Source organism: Trichomonas vaginalis, chromosome V, assembly GCF_026262505.1.
Source record: "Trichomonas vaginalis G3 chromosome V, whole genome shotgun sequence".
NCBI lineage: Eukaryota > Parabasalia > Trichomonadida > Trichomonadidae > Trichomonas > Trichomonas vaginalis.
In genome coordinates, this window is record NC_067207.1 from 28,327,359 (window position 1) to 28,349,543 (window position 22,185).

A 22,185-nucleotide genomic window follows, 5' to 3' on the forward strand; every position below is an offset into this window, starting at 1 on the left:
CCATCGTCTAAATTGAATAGGAACGATAAGTTCAAATTTCATAAAAGGATGCTTGCCTCAACTGGCATTAATTCCACAGCAAACATTCTCCGTAACATCACTGTTACAGTCAATGGTAAGCCATTAGAAGCAAAGAAGGGTGAAACAGTCCTCGAACTTTGCGACCGCAACAACATCAGAATCCCAAGACTTTGCTTCCATCCAAACCTTCCACCGAAGGCTTCCTGCCGTGTCTGCCTTGTCGAATGCGATGGCAAGTGGCTCTCCCCAGCTTGCGTTACAACAGTTTGGGATGGTCTCAAGATCGACACAAAGTCCAAGAACGTTCGCGACTCCGTTGAGAACAACCTCAAGGAACTCCTCGACTGCCACGATGAAACATGCTCAGCTTGCATTGCTAACCACAGATGCCAGTTCCGTGACATGAACGTCGCCTACTCCGTCAAGGCCGAGACAAAGGAGATCTGCTCCGAGGAAGGCATTGATGAATCCACAAACGCTATCCGCCTTGATACATCCAAGTGCGTCCTTTGTGGCCGTTGCATCCGTGCTTGCGAAGAAGTCGCCGGCACATCCGCCATCATCTTCGGCAACCGTGCCAAGAAGATGAGAATCCAGCCAACATTCGGTGTCACACTTCAGGAAACATCCTGCATCAAGTGCGGCCAATGCACACTTTACTGCCCAGTCGGTGCCATCACAGAGAAGTCCCAGGTTAAGGAGGCCCTCGACATCCTTGCTAACAAGGGTAAGAAGATCACAGTTGTCCAGGTTGCTCCAGCCGTTCGTGTTGCCCTCTCTGAAGCTTTCGGCTACAAGGAAGGTACAGTCACAACAGGCAAGATGGTCTCTGCTCTCAAGGCCCTCGGCTTCGACCTCGTTTACGATACAAACTACGGTGCAGATCTTACAATCTGTGAAGAAGCTGGTGAACTTGTCAACCGCCTTAGAGATCCAAACGCCAAGTTCCCAATGTTCACATCCTGCTGCCCTGCTTGGGTTAACTACGTCGAGCAGTCCGCTCCAGACTTCATTCCAAACCTTTCATCCTGCCGCTCACCACAAGGCATGCTTTCTGCTTTGATCAAGAACTACCTTCCAAAGCTTCTTGACGTCAAGCAGGAGGATGTCCTTAACTTCTCCATCATGCCATGCACAGCCAAGAAGGATGAAGTTGAGCGCCCAGAACTCCGCACAAAGTCTGGCCTCAAGGAAACAGACATGGTTCTCACAGTTAGAGAACTTGTCGAGATGATCAAGCTCTCCAACATCGACTTCAACAACCTTCCAGATACACAGTTCGATAACATCTTCGGCTTCGGCTCTGGTGCTGGCCAGATCTTCGCTGCCACAGGTGGTGTTATGGAAGCTGCCTCAAGAACAGCCTTCGAAGTCTACACAGGCAAGAAGCTCACAAACGTCAACATTTACCCAGTCAGAGGTATGGACGGACTCAGAATCGCTGAGCTCGACCTCGATGGTACAAAGCTCAAGGTCGCTGTCTGCCACGGCATTGCTAACACAGCTAAGCTCCTCGACAGACTCCGCGAGAAGGATCCAGAACTCATGGATATCAAGTTCATCGAAATCATGGCCTGCCCAGGTGGCTGCGTCTGCGGCGGTGGCACACCACAGCCAAAGAACAGAGTCTCTCTTGATAACAGACTTGCTGCTATCTACAACATCGATGCTAAGATGGAATGCAGAAAGTCTCACGAGAACCCACTCATCAAGGGAGTCTACAAGGAGTTCCTCGGCAAACCAAATTCACACCTCGCTCACGAACTTCTCCACACACACTTCAAGCACCATCCAAAGTGGTAAGTTTGTCAATTATAGAAAGAGAAGTTAAGGGAATTGTTATAAAAATACCTAAAGAGTTATTCACTTTTATTATATTGCTTAATTTCTCAATTTTTTTAGATATACAACGAGAAAATTTTCGAGGTCAAAAAGATCTATTGTTATCATTTCATGTCAATTGGTTTTACTCCAATAACACTTTTCCCATCGATCTTTAAAGTTCCCATCGGAATATAAACTACATAGAATGCGAAATGTCTCCTCCCTAACGATCCAATGTCGCTTAAATGACTCATAGACTGCGATATCAAGAGCGGTATTTCCATTATTATCTTTTTCATCGATATTCGTGCCATGTGAAACAAGAGTTTCAGCCATTTCTTTACCATCATTATGTGCTGCAGTATGAAGAGCGGTTTCTCCATTACTATTTTTTTCATTGATATTTATTCCATGTGAAATAAGAAATTCGGTTGTTTCCTAAATCATCAAACTTGCCTAATTTAATTCCATATTCTTTATAAAACAAGAAGTTTGAAGTAAGACGAACTTTTCTGACCTCTTTAACATGATAACCATCATAGATGAGTTTAGCAAGAGATAAATATGACTTTGTATAACGATTGTTATATGGGATTATGTTTAAAATGCCTTCAATAATCTTTTTTGGTGGATATTTCTTTGATTCAATCAATTCAGTTTTGATCATTTTGTAAATTTCTTTTAATTCTTCTTCTTTGTCCATTTAAAGCTGATACAACGCAATATATGAATCAATGTTGCATTTACAGATATCTAGCAATTCGCTGGATCTATTTGATTGAACGTAATGTTCAGACTTTAATAATTTTATAAATGGATATGTTTGCATTTTACCTTATAAGTATCTTTTAAATTCATTAGAAGAAACAAATAATATGATAAACATGTGGCAAACAATAATTTCAAAGATTCTGAAATAATTTATGAACTTTAATTAAGTTCATAGATATGAAATGACACGATAACAATAGAGATGTCGAAGCTATAGGATTTTCATCCAGATAATAATATTATTATTCAAGATTGTGAGAGGTAATTGTGATCGGGGCTAATGATCTGCCATTTGAGAAAAAGTATGAATACCATATATTATTAATAGAATTAAAGAAGAGAATAAAATTTATTATTCATATTTCTCAAATGCCAGTCGTTTTAGCATTTTAATATAGTTACCTATATGGACAAAGGAATAAATGGCGGAACCTCGCTTGTTTATTCTAAATATTATGTATTAATAAACGCACGATTATAGTTTCTTTTTGAATGAAATGTTAAATAAAGTTTTATGATCCATAGTGCGAAGATATAAACTTACCATGATTCTTTAGTCAATAAAATCAAATTTGATATATTTAATTTACCACACAACATTCGGATATAAAATAATGGCTTTTTATAAGAATATAGTAACTCAAAATTTGGTTAAATTATACTCACATGAACAATGCTAATTTATGAAGCTGTATAAAATTTTCAATTGGATCAAAATTAGACATTGTTCCTATATTTCTTCTATATCTATCGATGCTCGTGATGATAGTGTAAAAATGAGTTAACAATATATATATATTATAATAGACATTGACGCTTTAATCATTTAATTTTAGATATAAAGATAACAAAGAAAACATGAGATCCTCTACTAAATAAAAGAATGAGAGATAGTAATTTTGTTCGGCTAATGCTAATATTAAGAGAATTTTACTGCATTTTATTTTATTCAATGATAATTTAAATGTCACTTTTTTGATTGCTACATGGACCCATTTCTCCGTACACAGTGTTTAAATATATTTGAAGATGAGCTCAAAACGCCACTTGGATGTGCGGTTATTGAAAGTTTGAAATCGTACGGGGAAAATGTCTATATGGCCTTTCCAATCGAAAAATTGCGCCAAAATCTTGAAAAAAATGTTTATAACTCAGTTGATTCATTTGCATCTGATATAAAAAACTCAGTTAAAAACTCGACAAGGCTTTTTGGTGCAGAAACGGAAGAATCTCTTGGACTCCAAACAATCTGTCATAATATACTTCAAAATTTATCTCATCTATCTAACTCTGGTAGCGGAAGTATACTTGATTCACTCGAAAAAATATCATTAATTCTTGAAGGTGTCCTATCAGACATTTCAGACTCACATGAAGAGTTTATTAACAAAATACATACGAAAATGGCAAAGCCTACCATACGCCGTGATAATACAAATGTAGATATTTCAATTTTCGCTGAAAATGAAATAGATTTATCAGAATTACACGAAATACTCAAAAATCCACCCACTGATAAAGCAATTGTTGATATAGTTGATATATTAATGCACTATGAGCTTAATTATTCTTCGAAAGATGATGAATTAACGATAGATTTGAGTAATTGCGAGCCATACACCGTCGCCTTACTCAAAAAATACGTACAAGAAAATTCCCTTACACCAGATCCTACTGATGTTAAGAAAGAAAACAAGAGCTCTGAATAGAATAAAATGTTATGTTGTTTATAATTAATTTCCATTAATAATTGTTCTTACATTTCCTTTTTATCTACGAGAGTTAATTTTTGAAGGAATTATTTTCCTTATAAAATTATCAACTTTAAATACTTGATTTGGCAATGGAAAGCTAATATATACTTTCGGACAGATATAAAGCAATTCTATTTTCCATAAGTTAATTTTGATATTTTTATTTATTAATTTTAATGGAGTTTATTACTAAATTTATATCAAGTTAAAACAACATTAGCTAGATCTAATGATTTCACGCTTTAATATAATCAATAACAGTTCTCAAATTTTTAATTCTCTGATTTTAGCAATTTTTTCAATTGAATTCGGATATTTGATGGAATGATTGCCAAATTATTAAAGAAGTGAAATGCGATTAACGTACAAATATGCATGAAATACCTTCTTCTGACTCAGACTTTTTGAAACAACACCTAGATCTTTCTCATTCTATCAAAGAGAAAGGTTATGATCAAGATACTACACTCGAATGCCTCCAAAACAAAGTCAACGAACTTCTAAAATTTCAGGAACATGCTGTAGAGCTACAAGCGAAACTCAAAATTACAGAGGAAAGATTTAATCTGCAAGAAGCTGAGTTTTCTTTCCAAAAGAACGAAATGCAACAAGAAATCGAACATCTGAGAGAAAATGAAAGACAATTGCGTATTGCTTTAGCTAAAGCTCAATCAGAAAAGTCAAATGCTGTTAACTATGTTGATGTTGAAGCTAGAATTGATCAGGAATCTTCAGAAATTCGGAATTTATCAATCAAATTAAACAAATCTAAATCGAAAAAATCCCAACTGAAGCAAGAAAACCAATCTTTACGCGATAAAATATCATCTCTTTCAATGCAACTTGACGAATTACGTACAGCTAATAATTCATTGAAAAATGAAATCAGTCAGGTTTCAGAAAATCTAAATCAAGAACGTGAATCAAGCAAACTTTCAAGTGATGATCATAATAGAACACTTGAACGCTCAAGTCAACTTTCAGATCAAGTTTCTCAACTTCAAAGTAAGAATAATGAGCTTCAAACAAGAATATCGAAACTACAAGAGAGTCTACAGGCTCAACAAGATCAAAATAAATCATTAAAATCTACTCTCAGGCAAAAAGAATCAGAATCAAATTTGCAAACAGATGATTATAGGCGCCAGATTGCAGATTTGAAGCGCCAGAATGCAGATTTAGAAATGAGACTCAAACAACTCAATATCGACTATGAAAGGCAAAAGCAAAGAGCAAATGATTTATCACAAAATCAAGAAATTTCTGAAAAAAGTAAAGAAGACAATGCAATGCAAATTAGTACTCTTCAATTTGAAAACCAAGAACTCAAAGCTAAAGCTGACTTGCAGGAGAAACAGCTGAAGAACTTTGAGGAAGCTAAAAAGAATTTGAAAGAAAAAGAATTATTATTTGATCATATTGAGCTTGAAAGAAAGTCAATATCCAATGATTTGGGTGTTGAACCAGATCCTATTGAAGGACCTTGGACAAATATGCATGAAAGAATCTTATCTGCTATACAAACAGAAAATCTTGCCAAATCAATTCAAAGTCAGAACGAGAAACTCAAAGCAAGACTAAAAGCAGCATTAGATGTAACTAATAATGATAGTGCTGCTAAGCAACAGCAAAAAGAAGAAGAGGAAGATCAATATGTATCAGCATTAAAGTCTTCATTGGATGGAGCACAGAAGAGAATAAATGAACTAGATGAAAAGATAGCAAATCTAGAATTCCAAAGAAAATTCTCTTCATCAATCGAAATTACAAATTCAAAGTTGATGAAAGAGGTTGCAAAGATGCATTTAACACTTCATCCTGAACTAACAAATGTTCGAGCGTTAGTTTTATCAGTGATAATGGCAAAAAGGATCTCAAAAATGAAAGTTAATAATTCATATCGAGATGAAAAGGCTTTGAGTATATTCAAAGGCAGGCCAATATATTCACCAATAGGAATGATTGATGATGTCAGAAAATCTTTCCGTTTATTAACACAAGAATTAGTTGATTGTAAATCTGGGCTAGTTCAAGCCATTAAAGATAGAGAAAAGTATAGTACTGAAAACCAGACATTATCTGTACAATTAAATACACACAAAGATGAGAATAAAATCGAAAGAAAACGAACAAGATTCCTCAAAAAGAGAATAATCGAAATGCAACAAGAATTAGCTCTTCTTGTACCATCAGAAGAGTACCAAGAAGCTTGCAGAGCTGTTCAGACATTGCAAGAAAAACTAATTGCTGCAAAACAACAACATGCTGAACTAAACCAGAAAATCAATGATCTAAACAAACAAATCGAGGAAACAAAAAGTGACAAATCATTGGTCGAAACAAAATTATCGCAATACGTTGATATTTCTAATGATATGAAGCTGCAGTTGAAGCAGAGCTTGAAGGAGATTGAGACATTACATATTCTCCTTGAAGAAAAGAATAAAGAGATACTGGCCTTGGAAAGAGTTGTTTCGAGACAAAAATCTCTTGAAAAAACTGCTTCAGTTGCTTTTGCAAATTTAAAGCTTGGAGAAGAATCGGAAATACAGTTCGAACCTAAAATAGAAACTGCTACACTTTGTAACCAAGAACCAGCCTATTCATTAAACATCAATCCCGCATTCTTAGGATGAAATCATTTAAATTTAATTTTATTTGTTTTTTATAATAAAAATTCTTTATGTTCTTTTAGGAATTATAAGTATATTTCTAGATTGAAACTACATTAAACTTAATCATCTATGCTTGCCAATTAACAAATCAAAACATATCCACTCATACTTAACATATTATATTCATTAGATTTATCAAAAACTTATTATATTCATTAGAGTAAATATTAATACAAGCTTAGACTTTAATTCGAATTTCACAACTTAGGTATAACATTTTGGTATTAATATTTGTTTCTCATCCTTCAAAATTATACCCAAAAAAACATTGGATATAAGGAATAATTAGATTTGGAATGAGAGACAATTAAATGACTAAAAAGGTGCAATGTTTTCATTCTCATCTAAAAACTAGATCATGAATAAGTTTATACCAAAAAACATTATGATTTAATTTTTGCTAACGAATTGAACTTTCAAGAAGATATCTTAACAGGTTCAATGCAAATTGAGTTGCGATATGAGACGGGATATTAGAATCCATATGTTTTTGAATATCTAAATGCAAAGTCATTCAATAAGGTTCAGAAAAAAATTATTGTTAATTTTAAAAAAATGAAGAAAAAAAAATTTATTCACCAATTGTTCTTGAGTTTTCAACATCAGTGCAGAAATCTTTCCATCTTATTTCTTCAGTGATTCCAACTCTGTACTTTCTGAACAAAGCGTTGAGTTGTCCAGCGCGAAGAACAATTCCAACATCTTCCAATCTCTTCTGGAATTCATTTGATGTAATTGTTTCTGACTGAATTCCGACGAAAGCAACTCCAATTCTTCTTCTCTTGCAAGACAATCTGTCTCTTATCTGGAGACATGTTGCCATTGCATCTCTGTTTACTTCAGCACTGATTGGCTCTCCAGATATTCCAGCTTTAGCCCATTCAGAATCGATATCTTCTGCTTCAACAGCTCTTTCAAACAACTTGTAATTGAAGATCTCTTTCTTCCTTGAGTCTCTGAATGCAGAACACAAATCTTCCATCTCAGCCCTCATCGCTGTGAACTGGACATTGTTGAATGCTGCAGCGACTTTGAAGACTTGGATGAATCCTGTGTGCTGTGGATCGTATGGCTCGAAGATGTCTGAGACAGATAATCTCCTCATCCTTGAGAAACTCTTGAACCTGCGAAGGAAATTGTGAACTATCGGCGCGAAGTCTGGTAGCGGTTTTTCTTGTTGGTAAGATTTCTCTGGTTCTGGTTCAGGTTCTGGCTCTGCGTGGTTGAGAGCGGAAAGGAACTCTCTGTAGTTGACTTCCGGTGATCCTGTGACTCTGAAGAAAGAGATGAGGCCGCGGACATCAGACTGGTTCAAGTTCAACTGCATGTCGAGTAAAACGTCGAGGAAAACTTGGTTTGGAACGCATCCTCGCCTTCTTCTGTCGTTTTTCTCGAATTCGGATTGAAGGGAATATACATTGGCGCTCTTCTGGATGTTGAGGAGTAAAAGATTGATCGCTTTCGGAGGTTTGCCGGCCATGGTCGGATCTCTTGCTCTGACTTCGTCTTCTTCGACTGGTTTGCGGGCGGAAAGACGGAGCTCAGCATCTTCTGGATCAACAGCTGTGCAGAGATCGCGCCAGGAAACAGTGGCGAACCTTTTGCCTGGATATTGCTGGCAAATTAAGTTCAAATCTTCGCGGTTGGCATCGAAACCGATCATGCCAAGAGCAGATTGTAATTGTTCGACGGTCATTTCGCCAGTATTTGCACGATCAAAACGAGATGCGGATTGCATGAGAGTTGTTGGACTTGTAGCGAGGAATTGCTTGAGATTGCCGATGACATCTTTGATCGTTGTGGAAGAACGCATTGTTTGCTGTGGTGTTATGGCAGATGCGAACTTATGATAATCAATTTCGCCATTTTGGAGTCTGTAGTTTTCAGCGATGGCAAAGATTTCATCGTTGGAGAGTGAAAGTTGCATTGAAGCGACAATTTGTCCGAAAACGCGAATTGGGCATGAATCTGGGTTTCCATGCCTTGCGAGAGGGTCAAAGTAGTCACTAACGTGGATTCTACGGCTGACGATGATCTGGCGAATGTCGTTGAGTAAGTTGTCAACAGAAATCGAAGGTTTTGTCTCAGTTTTTTCTTGTTCTGGAGCATTTTCGGATACTCTTGGCTTGTAAGCTTCGACTGTTGCAATGAACTGCTTGTAGTTGCAATATCCCGTGTCTACTTGGTAGAATGGAAAAGCGATATCTCTTAATTCGACTGGAGTAAGGGAGGCTCCTGTAGATGAGATGGCAGCAATGAAAGCATCTAGGGAGAGCTTGCCGCTGTTCATTGAATCAGCGCGTTTGAAGAGACCGTACAAGTCTACAGAGCGAGATTTGATATATCTCCAAACTAAGACGAAGCAGTCTGGGAGTTCATCGATCGGAGCATCTGGGTTGACTTGCTTGACGGAAACAGTTTGGACGTCGTTTTGAAGTCTGAAATAATCGATTAAACCTGTAATTGTGTCGGCATAAACTTTAACAAGAAGCTTTGTAAGTGGAGAGCAGCCAAATGCTCTGTAGAAGTCATTGGCACTAACTTTGCCTTTGTTTGCTGGATCAAATTGCTTAAGGACTTCGCGGACGGATTGCCTACGAAGAGCAAGCTCAGATCCAAAGCGGCGCAATTCTTCTGTGCAATTTGGTGTCTTTGTTGACGCGCCTTGGTCATAACTCTTTGATAATTCAATAGTTTGCTGAAGAGCCTTCCAATCAACGCCTTCACCCTTCTTGAATGCTTCTGCAAGTGTCTGAACTTGTTGTGGTGTGAAATTCAAGCCAATGGAGGAAATCCATCTGTGGAGAGAAACTGGTGAAATAATACCGTTACGCTTGCGATCATACGATGTAAGCTCAAGCTCGACATCAACGGCATTTCTGTCGCAGGTTTGTCTAATACGTGCAATGAGTTGCTGAACAGCTTCCATTTACGTTTAGATTTTTTTCTTGATTTTTACACTCACTTCATTTTAATATGGAAATCACATCAACTATATACCCAAATCTTATATTTTATCTAATGGTCGAAAGGCACATAAAATTCAGATGAATCTAATTCTTGTTGAACATTTGAAAAGATACAAGATATCCAAATTATATTAACTAGTGATAGTTAGTATGAAACGACATCACATTGGGTTTATACTCATATTTTCAATCAATTTTACATTCTATGAGCATACCAGGCTTTCAAGCACCTTCAATTTGTCTATCTGACTGATAATTCAATATAATCAGCTGTTTTATTTTCACTTTGGATGAGGTTACTCATGGTCTAGATTTCTCGGAAATTAGATGAGTTGTGTTATTGAGTATCCCACAATTCACATATGCTTATATCAATAGAGCAGGTAGAACTGCCAGATTCCATAAGATTAATTAAAGCATCGGGTAGTTGACACCAAGCAAGAAGATGATAACAGAAAAGCTTGCAATTTTATGATTTGTAACGAGAGTTTTAGTAATTGAATTTATCTTGATTATGACAGTTTTCGCGTTTGAATCAAAAATAATCCTATTTTAGAAAATTATTTTTTTTATCATGGTTTTGTAGACTTTATTCAAACAATAATAACACAAATAAAAACATAAATGTTTTGATAATCCGGAAGTAACAAAAAGCTTACTCAAATATGTGATATCTTAATCTTTCCAATCTTTGCCGGTTTTCAAGCGCCTTGTTGTAGTAATCGCGTTGTTGTTGAACACTCTTCATCTTTGATTCATTAATAGTATCTGTTGCGAGTTGATCTTGTTCTTCACGTTTTTTGAGCCTATCCATATGAAATGTCTTTTCAGCAAGAACACTACTGACATGCATTGCACGAGTCTGCTTATCCATATCAGAAATTGGTGTTTTCAAGTAAGAAGTTTGATACATTTCTTCAGGATCTGGAAGCATTCCTGAATCTGGCTCTGGTTTGGAAATCCAGAATGTATTATATCCAACAGGTAAACTTCCGTGACGTGTTGCGAATTGCTGGGAAGTTGACATTGTAATTCCTGGTCCAAGCCTTGAACCGTTTTGATTAAAAGCATTCATTTTATTTCTATCAAGTTGTGAAAGTCTTGAATCTATTCTTTTTGCCTCGCTTTTGAAATTCATTTGCCTTAATAAACCAGATTGAGTTTGTCTTTGAGGGCCAACTTGCGGATTTGGATTTGTGCAATATCCAAGTCGCCTAAATGTTCCTTCGGGAGTTGGTTCTGGCATCTTTATTTCACGTGGCTCACGTTTGGCGAATGGTAGATCACTCATTTTTTTTCTCTAAAATAACGAATCTAAAAAGGTGTCAAATTATAGAATTTTAACGTTTTGTTTTTTATTCCTGAATATAGATAGAGATATTATAAAGGTGTCAAATTCGAAACCAAGATTTCCTAAATCCATATTTTTAATCAATTTCGATATTTTTCTGGATTATGATAGACTGTTTTCCTATCTGGCATCTCACAAATTGTTACATGTAAGATATTGCTTTTATCACCCAACATTTGATATGTTATAATTCAAGATTCTCAACTTGATTATCCAACAAACGTTCAAATTTAATAGGTTCTCATGAATTAAATAAGAAATTACCATATTGAACTGGTAACTAATAAGATTTCGAATTACAAAGGGTAGATAGGTGAAATTTTTACCATTATTTTTGGATTTTGAGAATGTGCAACCAAATCCAAATAAATGTGATCTATCCAATACATGAATTTTTTTCCCCGCAGATACTGCTGGATTTTTTTTTTTAATAAATGGTGTTGTTTCAACTCAACAATCAAATACTTCAGAGGATTAATACCTGTCGAACGTGCGACAAGATAACTGTGAAAATTAATAACGTCGAAATCATTCTTAATAAATACTTTGCCGTTGCAATTTCAAAATTGATCTATGCAAATTATCTGTTAGATAATAATATTGCCATTATTGACATTACCACAGAAATAGAAACACCAGATACATACAATATATTGAAAGATATCCTTCAATATAGGAAATCAGAAGTTGAATGCAATGAAACCGTGTTGAAAGATCTCTTTCATATCGGATTAAAATTAGATATTAATGAACTAATTGATTTGTATAAAAAGAGCATCAGAGATAATACAAAAATCGACAAAAATAATTGTATTGATTTACTTGAATTTTATTTCGATATATCTGCTGAAGACAATACATTTAAATGTGCAGATTTCATATCCTCTCATTTCTTTGAAATTGATGAAGATAAACTCAGATCAATTTCGAAAAAACTCGGACTTGACATTCTGCAAAGAATAATCATGAGTGATAAACTCAAAATCAAAGATGAAGATTCACTAGCAAAATTCGTCATTTCACTCACAAAAGAAAGTAAAATATTTTACCAATTGATTGAAAATATTCGATTAGAGTTTTGCAGCAAACAAATTATTGATGAAATTCGAAATTTAAGTAATGAAAGTAACTATAATATCATCATTAACTCTTTCCATGATTCTTTATTGAGAATAAGAACTACTAAATCTAATTATCCTCGTTACAATATTCAAGACGACTTTCTACAAAAGATTTCTGAACTAAAGAAATCAAATGATTTCTCAAATATTTATAAATTCTTAGATGAAATATCTGAAAAAGATAATAAAATTATGATGTCGATTGCATTAAATGGACTTGCAGGGACAGAAAAATCGCCCGAATATTATATTATCCATGAAGCAGCTCGAGCTGGAAATCTCAGACTTGTTAAATGCCTTGGGGAATATGGATTTGATATTGAAACAAAGGATAAAAGAAATGGAGATAATCCACTCATTATTGCATCATATACTGGTCATCTTGAAGTTGTTCAATATCTTATCTCAATTGGAGCTAATAAAGAAACAAAGAATAATGGTGGATGGACTCCACTCATTTGTGCATCAGATTATGGTTATCTTGAAGTTGTTAAATATCTTATCTCTGTTGGAGCTGATAAAGAAGCAAAGAATAATAAAGGAAAAGCATGTTACAATTATGGAAACCGTGATATAAGAAATTATCTATCTTCAATATGATTAATGATATCAAATACATTTTGAACATAAGCTACAATTTGCTTTAATGATAATTCTTGTTTTAGCTAAATTAGGTCAATAATAAAATTGATATGATAACTAAATTTATTCTGTTTATTCTGATATTATATTGTTAAAGAAATCATATGAAGCAGGTTCAAGTAATGCTGCTTTTGAGTCTGATGCAATATGTTTGATGGACATATTTGTGATTCTCTTTTATTTCATTGTAATTTCTTAGCGTTTTACAACTTGCAAGATCCCAACTATTTAAAATGAAAGCAAAGATGATTCTTTCACTATGAGAACTCAAATATTATCAAATTTGAGATAATTGTTGAAGTAAAGAGTTCTTGAAACAAAATATTAAATATACATAAATAGTACTATTTAAATCTAACTTAATTTCGATTTTTCGATTTTTGTTTTAGGGAAAAATTTTCTAAAAAGAAAAAAAATGTTGAATCTTGACCCAGGAAAAATCATTCCTTCACAAAAAAACATAGCTCAATCAGCGCCTACTATTTCTGCTCCCACTATTTCAGTCGAAAACATTCAGCCGCCAAAAGAAGACCCAAAACAACCAGTTAAATCTAATAGTACAGATCTTTTCGAGCGCGCTGAAGAAGCAGGTAAAGAAATTAAAACATTTGTTAGAACCAAACAAGAAATCGAAGCTACATTTGGTCTAACAGAAACATACGCTTATATTTATAACAAAACAAACAAAATTCTCAAAGTTACTGATCTAAATTCTCCAAGTACATTTCATGGTTTCCAAATTAAATCAAATTCAGATGAGTTTGTCATAATAAATAACTCAATTATTTTATTTTCTGCATCAGATGGCTTCAACCAATGCATAATTAGCGAAGGAAACTTTACGAAAATCCCTCATGAACTAAATAATGCAAAACAAATGAAAATAGACCCATTATTTAACGAGCGTTTCTTCTTTTTGAAACAAAACAAAGATCTTTACGTTGTTCAGCACACCGGTGAGTTAATATACGAAGAAAAGAAATACAAACAGAACGTTTCGTGGTTTGATCTAAGCAGAAAGTTTATTTTATTTTTAATCGACGGATATTACGAATTATGGCGTAGAAACGATACAGAAGAGACATACATCTGGAGAGAGAAGCAAACAGACGATAAAAAGTATTATGTTGATGATAATTTTCTCTTTGAATATACAAACAACACAGTTACAGCATTCAATGCAAACAATCCTTCGGAGCCTTCTATTGAACCAAGATTTAACGTTTGGCACTTTTGGAAAGGAAATTCTTCAGTTATTGAAACAAAAGACGGCATTGAACTGAATAATACTACTATTAAACTCGACTACAATATAATTGCAGCTGATGCAAACCAAAAATTCAACGTTGTTTTTGATGAACATTATAATCCAAACATTACTCAACGAAAATACAACGTTAATACAGATGATAATGTCTACGCTGATGAGGCATTCATATCTGCATCAAAGGATGTACATAAAGAGGCTTCTAAACACGTACAAACTGTAATCGAAGCAATTCACAACGGAGAACTCAAACTTATTGAGAATCTTAAAGAACAAAGTGTTCCCGTTCAGAAGCACATGGCAACTCTTGCAAAAAATGCTAAGAAAGTCTTAAAAGAAACAGAAATTTTGAAAGATTCCCTTATCCATTCGGGATCATCAGTCAAATCACTTGCAATGATGATGAAGGAAAGTGATAACCCAGATGAGATAGCAATTAAAGCTATTTCTTGCAATAATGAAGAATTTCACAATTTCGTCCTTGAAAACGAGTTCAAAGAGAATATTCCACGCTTCAAACAATCTACACTGATCGAATTGATACCAAAGATGGCATCAGTTCTCGAATCAGATCCTCAGGGAATTTCCGAAATTTTGATGTCAGTTTTGTTGCAAATTGACATTGACCAAAATGCAGGAAATGATAAATTAAAGGCAAATGCCGATGATTTGATGTCTACAATCATTTGCATGTACCAACAACTTCCTCCAAACGCTCCTTGCATGAGAACAATTAGAATGCTTTCTCATATCGCTGTTTCTCTTAAGAATATATAAAAATGGTTTATTGTTTTTATATCAAATTCAATTTTTTTTTTATTTCGTTAATTATCAACTATTATCATTGCCAATAGTGTTAAAAATTATTATTTTGTTAGAGATACTGATACTTTTTTTAAAATGTCTTGAAAAAAAGTAATATATTTCATGGAAATAAAGCTTGTCTTTTGGCCAGTCAATATTTGTCAATTACTTCATAAATATTTTATCAAAGTTGACTTAAGACTGATCTAAACCCTTGAATATTAGCAAAATATATCATTAAATTTATATGTGAGATGTTCCCGCCCTATGTATCATTCCTACAAACACATTCTACTAGATTACTGTAATCTGTAAAGTTCAGAGACAATTTTCTTGGGGAAATGATAGAGATTGAATTTTTTTTAAAAAAAGTGACAAATAATTTTGAAACTTTAAAAATGTACAATAACTATAATATTACTGACCAACAAACTATTAACATGTATAGCAAAATCATCGAAGATGTTACAGAATCTATGCGCGACTTATGGAGAAACAGTGGAAATGATCCAAGACTTTTAGACAAATTTAGAGATAATTGGGCTTATGAAACAATGAAATCAATCAACATTAACATGGCCAAGCCCGAAAGTTTTATTTCCACCAGCAATAATTCGGAAATTAAGACGTTAGACCAAATTTTGGTTGATTTTCAACTTCCTTTCCAAGCAGTACCACAGGCTCCACCACAAGAGAATAAAGAAGAAGAGGAAGAAAAAGCCGATGATGACGATGGATTTGAAGACGTAGATGATGGAGAAAATGCAGATGCTCAAAAGAAGAGCGCTTCTGAGTCAAGCTCTTCTGATTCAGACTCATCAACCGAATCAGATCACGAATTTGATGATGATCCAGAAATTAAGGAATTACTTACGCAAATTGAAACAGATTCTCAATTACTTTGCCATTACAGAAGTACTAAGGATAAAGGTAAAAAGCATATCCAAGAATTTGAGCTCTCACATATCCATTTAACTCATAATGGACAACCTTTATTCATTTCTCATGGTACAATGTCTTGCCCGAACAATAAGGCAAGGTTCTCATAAAACATTGAGTAAATGTAAGTATTATGAATTTCTTTAATTTTTTTTTACATTTGAAATCTAATCAAAAAAAAAATATTTTATATTGTTATTATTTTGCACCTGATCTAAGAAGAAGATTCATGATCTTCTTATAGTTTTCATTCTCGTTTTGTTTCTCTTTCGCATAATCAAGTGCAGTTTTTCCATCATTGTCTTTGTCATTCAGATTTACACGGATTGAAACTAAATATTCAACAACTTCAAAATGACCTTCCTTTGATGCCCAATGAAGTGAAGAACTATTATAATTTGTTTTAGCATTTTTATTGCATCCTATTTGAATCAAATATTTAACTACTTCAAGACGACCATTAGACGATGCAATAATTAATGGAGAGAATCCATCATTATCTTTCTCATCTGGATTTCCTCCAACTGAAACAAGATATTTAACTGTTTCAAGACGACCATTCCATGATGCAATGTAAATACAATTTGCATTATCTTTTTGTTTAGAGTTTGCATCACAACCAATACTTATCAAATATTTAACTGTTTCAAGATGACCGTATGATGATGCACAAAGAATTGCATTAAATCCATCTTTATTTCGCCAATTTTTATCAAAACCAACTCCAATTAAATATTTTACAATTTCAAAATGTACATTTGCAGATGCTTCAATTAAACAATTGTTTCCGAATTTACTAATTGCATTTCTATCACAACCTCCTTCAATAAGAGATTTTGTTAATTGAAGATCTCCATTAACACATGCCATAATAAGTGGAGTATTTTGATCAGAATCTCTCTTTTCACTTAATCCAACTGCACATGAAATAGACATCTTCAGTTTATCATCTTTATCTGAAAGTTCTTCAAGGAAATTGTAAACTGAATCAAAATCATTTGAATTCAACGGAATTTCACATATTTTTGCAAATTCATTGATAGATTGATTTAATTGACTGTTTTTGTTATTAAGATTATATATTTCGTCTTTGTATCTTGTATTTTCTGTTTGAATTTGATTAAATTTGTTATTAAGATTAGATATTTCGTCTTTGTATTGTTTTCCTTCGTTTTTGTATTGGTTGATTTCATTTTCCATCGTAGCGATCTTTGATTTGAGAGTTTGAATTTCGGATTTTAATTGTGTGACTTCTTCTGAATTTGAATTAATTTTTTTCGTTGTATTTCTTAAGGTAATCAATTAATGAACGACAAGATTTGAGTTTCAGGTTCTTTTTTTAGCAATTAAGAACGTTAATCGCGTCTTCGAATGAATCAATTAAAACATTGCATTTCCGAATAAAACAAAATAGTTTGGGAGTACTGTACTTTGATTTGCCTTGAGAAAGAAGAGTAGAGAAATCGTTAGATTTAAGATTGACTTTTTCTAATACTTTTGGAATGTCATCTTTATCTACAATATCATAGAAATTATCTTGTTCGATATATGTTTGAATGTTGTTAGCGATATAATCAAAATCAACAGTCAGACCTTGGCTCATCGAAAAAAATTTTGAAAGTCGTTTTCTAAAAATCCTATTAAATTCCAGTGAATAATCGCAGAAATCAAGATTTCTCAATAAATTTTAGAAGAACATTAAGGATGTCAATTCGGAAAATTGTTTTCGTTTTAGGAGAATATAATTTTCCTTTTGGAAAATTTAAAAAGTGAGACGCGCAGGATTCGAACTTTTTTAAAAGTTGATTTAAATATATTCTAGTGTGATTTCTAAGGATAATATCATATTTAAAATAAGAATATACTAGTTTGGGTGGTATAATTTTTTCGATAAATTTGAGAATATGTACGTTTAGGGCATCAAAAGTGTCAATTCGCTCAGCGAAAGCTGAGCTAGCTTCGTTCTCGAAAGAATAGGGAAGGAGTGAAAGAGAGTGATACAGATGTTGACACATTCATATCATTTCAACAAATTTTGATCAAATTGAAATTCAATGAAATTCAATTCACTTCATATCCTTCAGTCAGTACATTGACATCCTTCTACATCACAATGATAACTCGTACATCAATAGTTCTACAACTGACTCAGAAAAAACAAGATTTTTACTTCCAGCTTACAGCTTTTAAAAAGTTTCGATGATAAAAATCACTCTACTCTCGTTTATCGATATGTTGTGATAGTAGGTAAACGTATTCTTATCGATATTAATGAAAATATTTTTACGAAAATCTGAACCAATTACAGAGTTATTCATAAAGTTTATGATAACTGTAATTACTTCATCTTTGCTTTATATTTGAATAAACAATTTAATTTAATTTGCATAATTTTTTTTAGTTGAAAAACAGGAAACTTAGTTGAGTTTGTATTATTTTTATCGTTCAATTCATTGTATCAGTGAGTGATCCAGATATTTAAGATATTTTGAAAAAATTTATTAATTTGATTAACAAATTTTAATCAAAATAGCAAAAATCTATTTGATAGCTGTAAGCAAACATTAACTTTTATTTCAAGCAAAATCACTTATTTTCATCTAAACGTATAAAATTGTCAATTTTATGAGAATAAATTTAAAATCTCATGAAATATAAAGAAGAGTAATATTTTTCAATTTTCTTTTTTCTTTGTCTCAAATATTTTCTGTTGGGAATTTTCTTGTTATCAAAAAATAATTTTAATATTTGTTTATTTCATTACATACAATAAAATTTTAAAAACTCTATTTCTTCTCAAGAAAATTTTTTTCCTTCATATGAAGAAACATTTTGTTCTCCATTTGATGCTGAGTCTAAATCTCGATTTTTGAATTTTCTTCTTTCCAAATTTCTTTTTTCCAAATTAGAAGTTTAATTCAAATTTTCAATAGTTTATATAGTTTCTCAAACCGTCTTAGATTTTCTTACTTTTTGGGGATTTTCTCTCAAAATATACAAAAATAGTAATATCAATACATGTGTCTAATATACTTTAAAACCATCGTGATAAAATTCAAAAACGAAGAGTTCTTCTCTCCAAATTTTTTTCAAAATCAAAAAAATCGGATAAAAAAGTACGTTTGGAAAATTCATTTTTAGCATTTTAGGAATTTTCTCACTTTCCTTCCAAATTGACATCCTTAAGAACATCCATTATTCATTTGCACTTTTTAATCGAAAGAACACAGGAAAGTGATAATGAATAAAGATTGGATTTTAGTTAGGTTCATGCAACAAATACATGGATTGAATTAAAGAATCATACATAAAAATTTCCAAAAATCATTTTTTTATCTTCCGAATTTGCAACATTAGCCGAATGATATTCATATTGAAGATAAATTTTTTCTTATGTCATTGTTTCTATGATCGAAGCATGTTTTCCCATCTTTATCCTTTGATTCTTTATAAGCTACAACAGAGATATGATATTTAACAACTTCAAGAGACGTTTTTGTGATACACAAATTAGAGGAGTAAATTCAAATAAACTTCCTTTTCCATCTTTATTCTTAAAAAAATTTAAGATAACCATTTTGTGATGCTGCATTGAGAGGAGTAAGTCCTCAAAACAATCTGCTTCTTTATCAGCCATAACAGAGATAAGATATTGAACAATTTCATGAGGACCATTTACTGACGCACGAAAGAGTGGAGTCAATCCATGTTTATTCGTTTTTTCTCTATCAAAAAATAATCAACAATATCTTTAGTTAGTATGGTTAAGTTGGGTACGGCGGCACTGCGTTCCACCTTACCCAAGTTAACCTTAAATATTTCCGAAACCGTTAACGTAAATTTTACAACACAACCATAACACCAACTTAACCTTAAATATTTACAAAACCGTCTGACACATAAATGACTTCACTAACGAACTCACTAATGTAAAAAATAAACGTTCTCACTATCGTTCTCACTAACGACTTCACTAATGTTCTCATAAATTTTCCTCAATATCTTCATCATCAGTGTTAACCATATTGTAGTCATACTTGAAGCCATAAACTTTCTCTAACTTCTTAACGTACAATTTACATAACTTACCTTCGTCATCGTATGGTTTAATGATATAACTATTTCTATCTTTATACACAGTCAATGAAAAGTCAACTGGTCTCGGATGTATTTGAAAGAACATGTTATGCTCAGGAAGGAAGAATAAATGTTTAAATGTATGTTTGTTATATTTTTCGATTTGTATGAGTTGCTTTTGTTCTGTCATTTACATCCAAATAAAAATTTTCAGTAAAATAAAAAATAAACTTAAAAATTAATGATATCACCACCCTCACACGTATGAAAACATAGCACAAAAATAAATTTAGGTGAAGTGGTGAGATCTCACCTCTTTTTTCACCTGTTTTTTCACCCTGTTGAATTCATTGCTTTATAACTCTCTTCCTTGGTTTCTTTTTAGTTGCTTTCTTCACGTCTGTCTCCAACTTGACTGTCTTTCTTCTTCGTCCGTAATGATACCAGTTACTTCCACCAGTCAATGGGTCAAATGGTCTTTCGTAAGGGTTTCCATACATTCCATAGGGACCATACGGAAGAACTACTGGTGGAGAAGAAACATTTTCTTTAGTTCCATCGACTCTATTTAAATGCATTGTTTCACCTTTCATCTGGTCATTAAAGTCTTTTGCGTGTTTTGCAAACTCATCGTCCTTTCCTAAAGCATTTTCTGACTCAGTCGCAACCAAATTGGATGCTTTATTTATGAGCCCTATTTTATTTAATCTTAACTTCTTTGCAACCCAGCCTCCAATCTTCCCTTTATTTGCATCTAATGTCTTCGAAACCCTTCCTCCACTCATTTTATTTACTGCGTCATAAGCTCCAAGTGCTTTTGCTCCAAATGCTAATGCTTTTGTTCCCATTGCGCCTAAAGCTGCCCAAGCTACCATTTACACCATATTAAAATCATCTCTCTTCAATATTATCTCATAAAAGTTCTCGTTACTGGAGAAAGTCAATGAAACATAAGCGTTCTCACGGGCTTCGCCCTCACCGCTTTGCGGTCTATCTAACTTATTTCTTATATCATCTATACGCTTCAAAATGTCTGAACAATTGCTAACATCTTCTACAACAGTTATTTCATCATGAATGACCTTCAAAACAAGCTCATTTAATATGCTATTAAAATCATCTCAATAATGAGTCCATCCTTTCCATCTTTAGGTAGCACAACATCTTTCATTGAAGAAGGTTCGACAAGTCTTATGTTAAACTTACTGACAAAGTTTGTTATACTATAATGCTTCGGCGGCGAATACATATAGTTTGAAAGACATAATATAGATTCTTCAGCAAATTCACTTATACTGGATTTTATAACAATGTTCTCACGAGACCAAATACCACCAATTGACAATCTTGTAAGCAATCCTGCTGAACCTTCTACTGTAAACGTCGATGGTAACATTCCACGAAGGTCATCTATTGACATCGTTGAGTCACTGTATTTAAATATTTTCTTAAAGCAATCGTCATTATCTAACCATGCAATAGCTTTGAAGTTTTCATTCGAATATACATCTGCTTCATTAAATGTAAAACCTGACTTCTTTGCAGAGATGACTTTAAAATCTATTGAGTTTGTTTCAAAATTATATGCTATGGTAACTTCTGAAGGTAATGGATGTCCTTCCGCAGTCAGTTGTTCTCTCACTACCGTTTGAAGCTTTGTATTAAAAACTTTCATGTCATCTCCTGTATCTAAGTTCACATACACAGCAACAGGGAAACTATCTTGCTTCTTTGTTTCATCATTATATCTCAAAACATTAAAGTTCTTCAATAATATTGTTCTTCCTGCTGGAATACTTCGAACCTGTCTGATTTCAATAGCTTTCTCACCTCCTACATACTCTACCCAGTGTCTTGGATATTCATAAGTATACTGACTTTCTTGAATTTTGGTAGGTTTCATCATAACGTGTTCATAGTATATCTTTATACTCTTGTCAGTTAGACTCGGTGCTATGTTCTGAATATTT

General features: G+C 33.4%; 14 protein-coding genes across 14 annotated transcripts, besides 1 other annotated feature; 7 read left to right on the forward strand and 7 right to left on the reverse strand.

Annotated features, from left to right (window-relative positions):
• Window positions 1-30: 30 nt before the first annotated feature.
• Window positions 31-1,892, forward strand: TVAGG3_0418320 (iron-sulfur cluster assembly; the record flags this gene model as incomplete). The annotated part of the gene is made up of 1 exon (XM_001310179.2): window positions 49-1,824. One exon carries the CDS (start codon window positions 49-51, stop codon window positions 1,822-1,824), a length of 1,776 nt encoding a protein of 591 aa, XP_001310180.1.
• Window positions 1,893-2,239: 347 nt separating this feature from the next.
• Window positions 2,240-2,548, reverse strand: TVAGG3_0418330 (spectrin binding; the record flags this gene model as incomplete). Its single annotated transcript, XM_001310178.1, has 1 exon — window positions 2,240-2,548. One exon carries the CDS (start codon window positions 2,546-2,548, stop codon window positions 2,240-2,242), a length of 309 nt encoding a protein of 102 aa, XP_001310179.1.
• A 1,053-nt stretch (window positions 2,549-3,601) lies between these two features.
• On the forward strand, window positions 3,602-4,327 carry TVAGG3_0418340 (uncharacterized protein; the record flags this gene model as incomplete). Its single annotated transcript, XM_001310177.1, has 1 exon — window positions 3,603-4,325. The coding sequence occupies one exon, from the start codon at window positions 3,603-3,605 to the stop codon at window positions 4,323-4,325; it is 723 nt and encodes a 240-aa protein (XP_001310178.1).
• A 401-nt stretch (window positions 4,328-4,728) lies between these two features.
• TVAGG3_0418350 (uncharacterized protein) lies at window positions 4,729-7,068 on the forward strand (the record flags this gene model as incomplete). The annotated part of the gene is made up of 1 exon (XM_001310176.1): window positions 4,742-7,006. The coding sequence occupies one exon, from the start codon at window positions 4,742-4,744 to the stop codon at window positions 7,004-7,006; it is 2,265 nt and encodes a 754-aa protein (XP_001310177.1).
• Window positions 7,069-7,586: 518 nt separating this feature from the next.
• TVAGG3_0418360 (EF-Hand calcium-binding domain-containing protein 6-related family) lies at window positions 7,587-10,077 on the reverse strand (the record flags this gene model as incomplete). Its single annotated transcript, XM_001310175.1, has 1 exon — window positions 7,617-9,974. The coding sequence occupies one exon, from the start codon at window positions 9,972-9,974 to the stop codon at window positions 7,617-7,619; it is 2,358 nt and encodes a 785-aa protein (XP_001310176.1).
• Window positions 10,078-10,512: 435 nt separating this feature from the next.
• Window positions 10,513-11,305, reverse strand: TVAGG3_0418370 (uncharacterized protein; the record flags this gene model as incomplete). The annotated part of the gene is made up of 1 exon (XM_001310174.1): window positions 10,670-11,305. The coding sequence occupies one exon, from the start codon at window positions 11,303-11,305 to the stop codon at window positions 10,670-10,672; it is 636 nt and encodes a 211-aa protein (XP_001310175.1).
• A 494-nt stretch (window positions 11,306-11,799) lies between these two features.
• On the forward strand, window positions 11,800-13,185 carry TVAGG3_0418380 (spectrin binding; the record flags this gene model as incomplete). The annotated part of the gene is made up of 1 exon (XM_001310173.1): window positions 11,800-13,086. The coding sequence occupies one exon, from the start codon at window positions 11,800-11,802 to the stop codon at window positions 13,084-13,086; it is 1,287 nt and encodes a 428-aa protein (XP_001310174.1).
• A 358-nt stretch (window positions 13,186-13,543) lies between these two features.
• TVAGG3_0418390 (uncharacterized protein) lies at window positions 13,544-14,618 on the forward strand (the record flags this gene model as incomplete). The annotated part of the gene is made up of 1 exon (XM_001310172.2): window positions 13,544-14,618. A coding segment is annotated over one exon (1,075 nt), but the record flags the coding sequence as incomplete, so codon positions are not given.
• A 74-nt stretch (window positions 14,619-14,692) lies between these two features.
• Window positions 14,693-15,172, forward strand: TVAGG3_0418400 (uncharacterized protein; the record flags this gene model as incomplete). Its single annotated transcript, XM_001310171.1, has 1 exon — window positions 14,693-15,172. One exon carries the CDS (start codon window positions 14,693-14,695, stop codon window positions 15,170-15,172), a length of 480 nt encoding a protein of 159 aa, XP_001310172.1.
• Window positions 15,173-15,597: 425 nt separating this feature from the next.
• TVAGG3_0418410 (Transcription factor IIA (TFIIA), alpha-helical domain family) lies at window positions 15,598-16,248 on the forward strand (the record flags this gene model as incomplete). The annotated part of the gene is made up of 1 exon (XM_001310170.1): window positions 15,598-16,248. The coding sequence occupies one exon, from the start codon at window positions 15,598-15,600 to the stop codon at window positions 16,246-16,248; it is 651 nt and encodes a 216-aa protein (XP_001310171.1).
• Window positions 16,249-16,336: 88 nt separating this feature from the next.
• Window positions 16,337-17,338, reverse strand: TVAGG3_0418420 (protein ubiquitination; the record flags this gene model as incomplete). The annotated part of the gene is made up of 1 exon (XM_001310169.1): window positions 16,337-17,338. One exon carries the CDS (start codon window positions 17,336-17,338, stop codon window positions 16,337-16,339), a length of 1,002 nt encoding a protein of 333 aa, XP_001310170.1.
• A 139-nt stretch (window positions 17,339-17,477) lies between these two features.
• TVAGG3_0418430 (protein ubiquitination) lies at window positions 17,478-17,741 on the reverse strand (the record flags this gene model as incomplete). Its single annotated transcript, XM_001310168.1, has 1 exon — window positions 17,478-17,741. The coding sequence occupies one exon, from the start codon at window positions 17,739-17,741 to the stop codon at window positions 17,478-17,480; it is 264 nt and encodes an 87-aa protein (XP_001310169.1).
• A 2,576-nt stretch (window positions 17,742-20,317) lies between these two features.
• Window positions 20,318-22,185: part of a mobile genetic element that runs on past the window's edge.
• Window positions 20,563-21,090, reverse strand: TVAGG3_0418450 (protein of unknown function, DUF4107 family; the record flags this gene model as incomplete). Its single annotated transcript, XM_051233336.1, has 1 exon — window positions 20,563-21,090. The coding sequence occupies one exon, from the start codon at window positions 21,088-21,090 to the stop codon at window positions 20,563-20,565; it is 528 nt and encodes a 175-aa protein (XP_051103066.1).
• Window positions 21,315-22,121, reverse strand: TVAGG3_0418460 (uncharacterized protein; the record flags this gene model as incomplete). Its single annotated transcript, XM_051233337.1, has 1 exon — window positions 21,315-22,121. The coding sequence occupies one exon, from the start codon at window positions 22,119-22,121 to the stop codon at window positions 21,315-21,317; it is 807 nt and encodes a 268-aa protein (XP_051103067.1).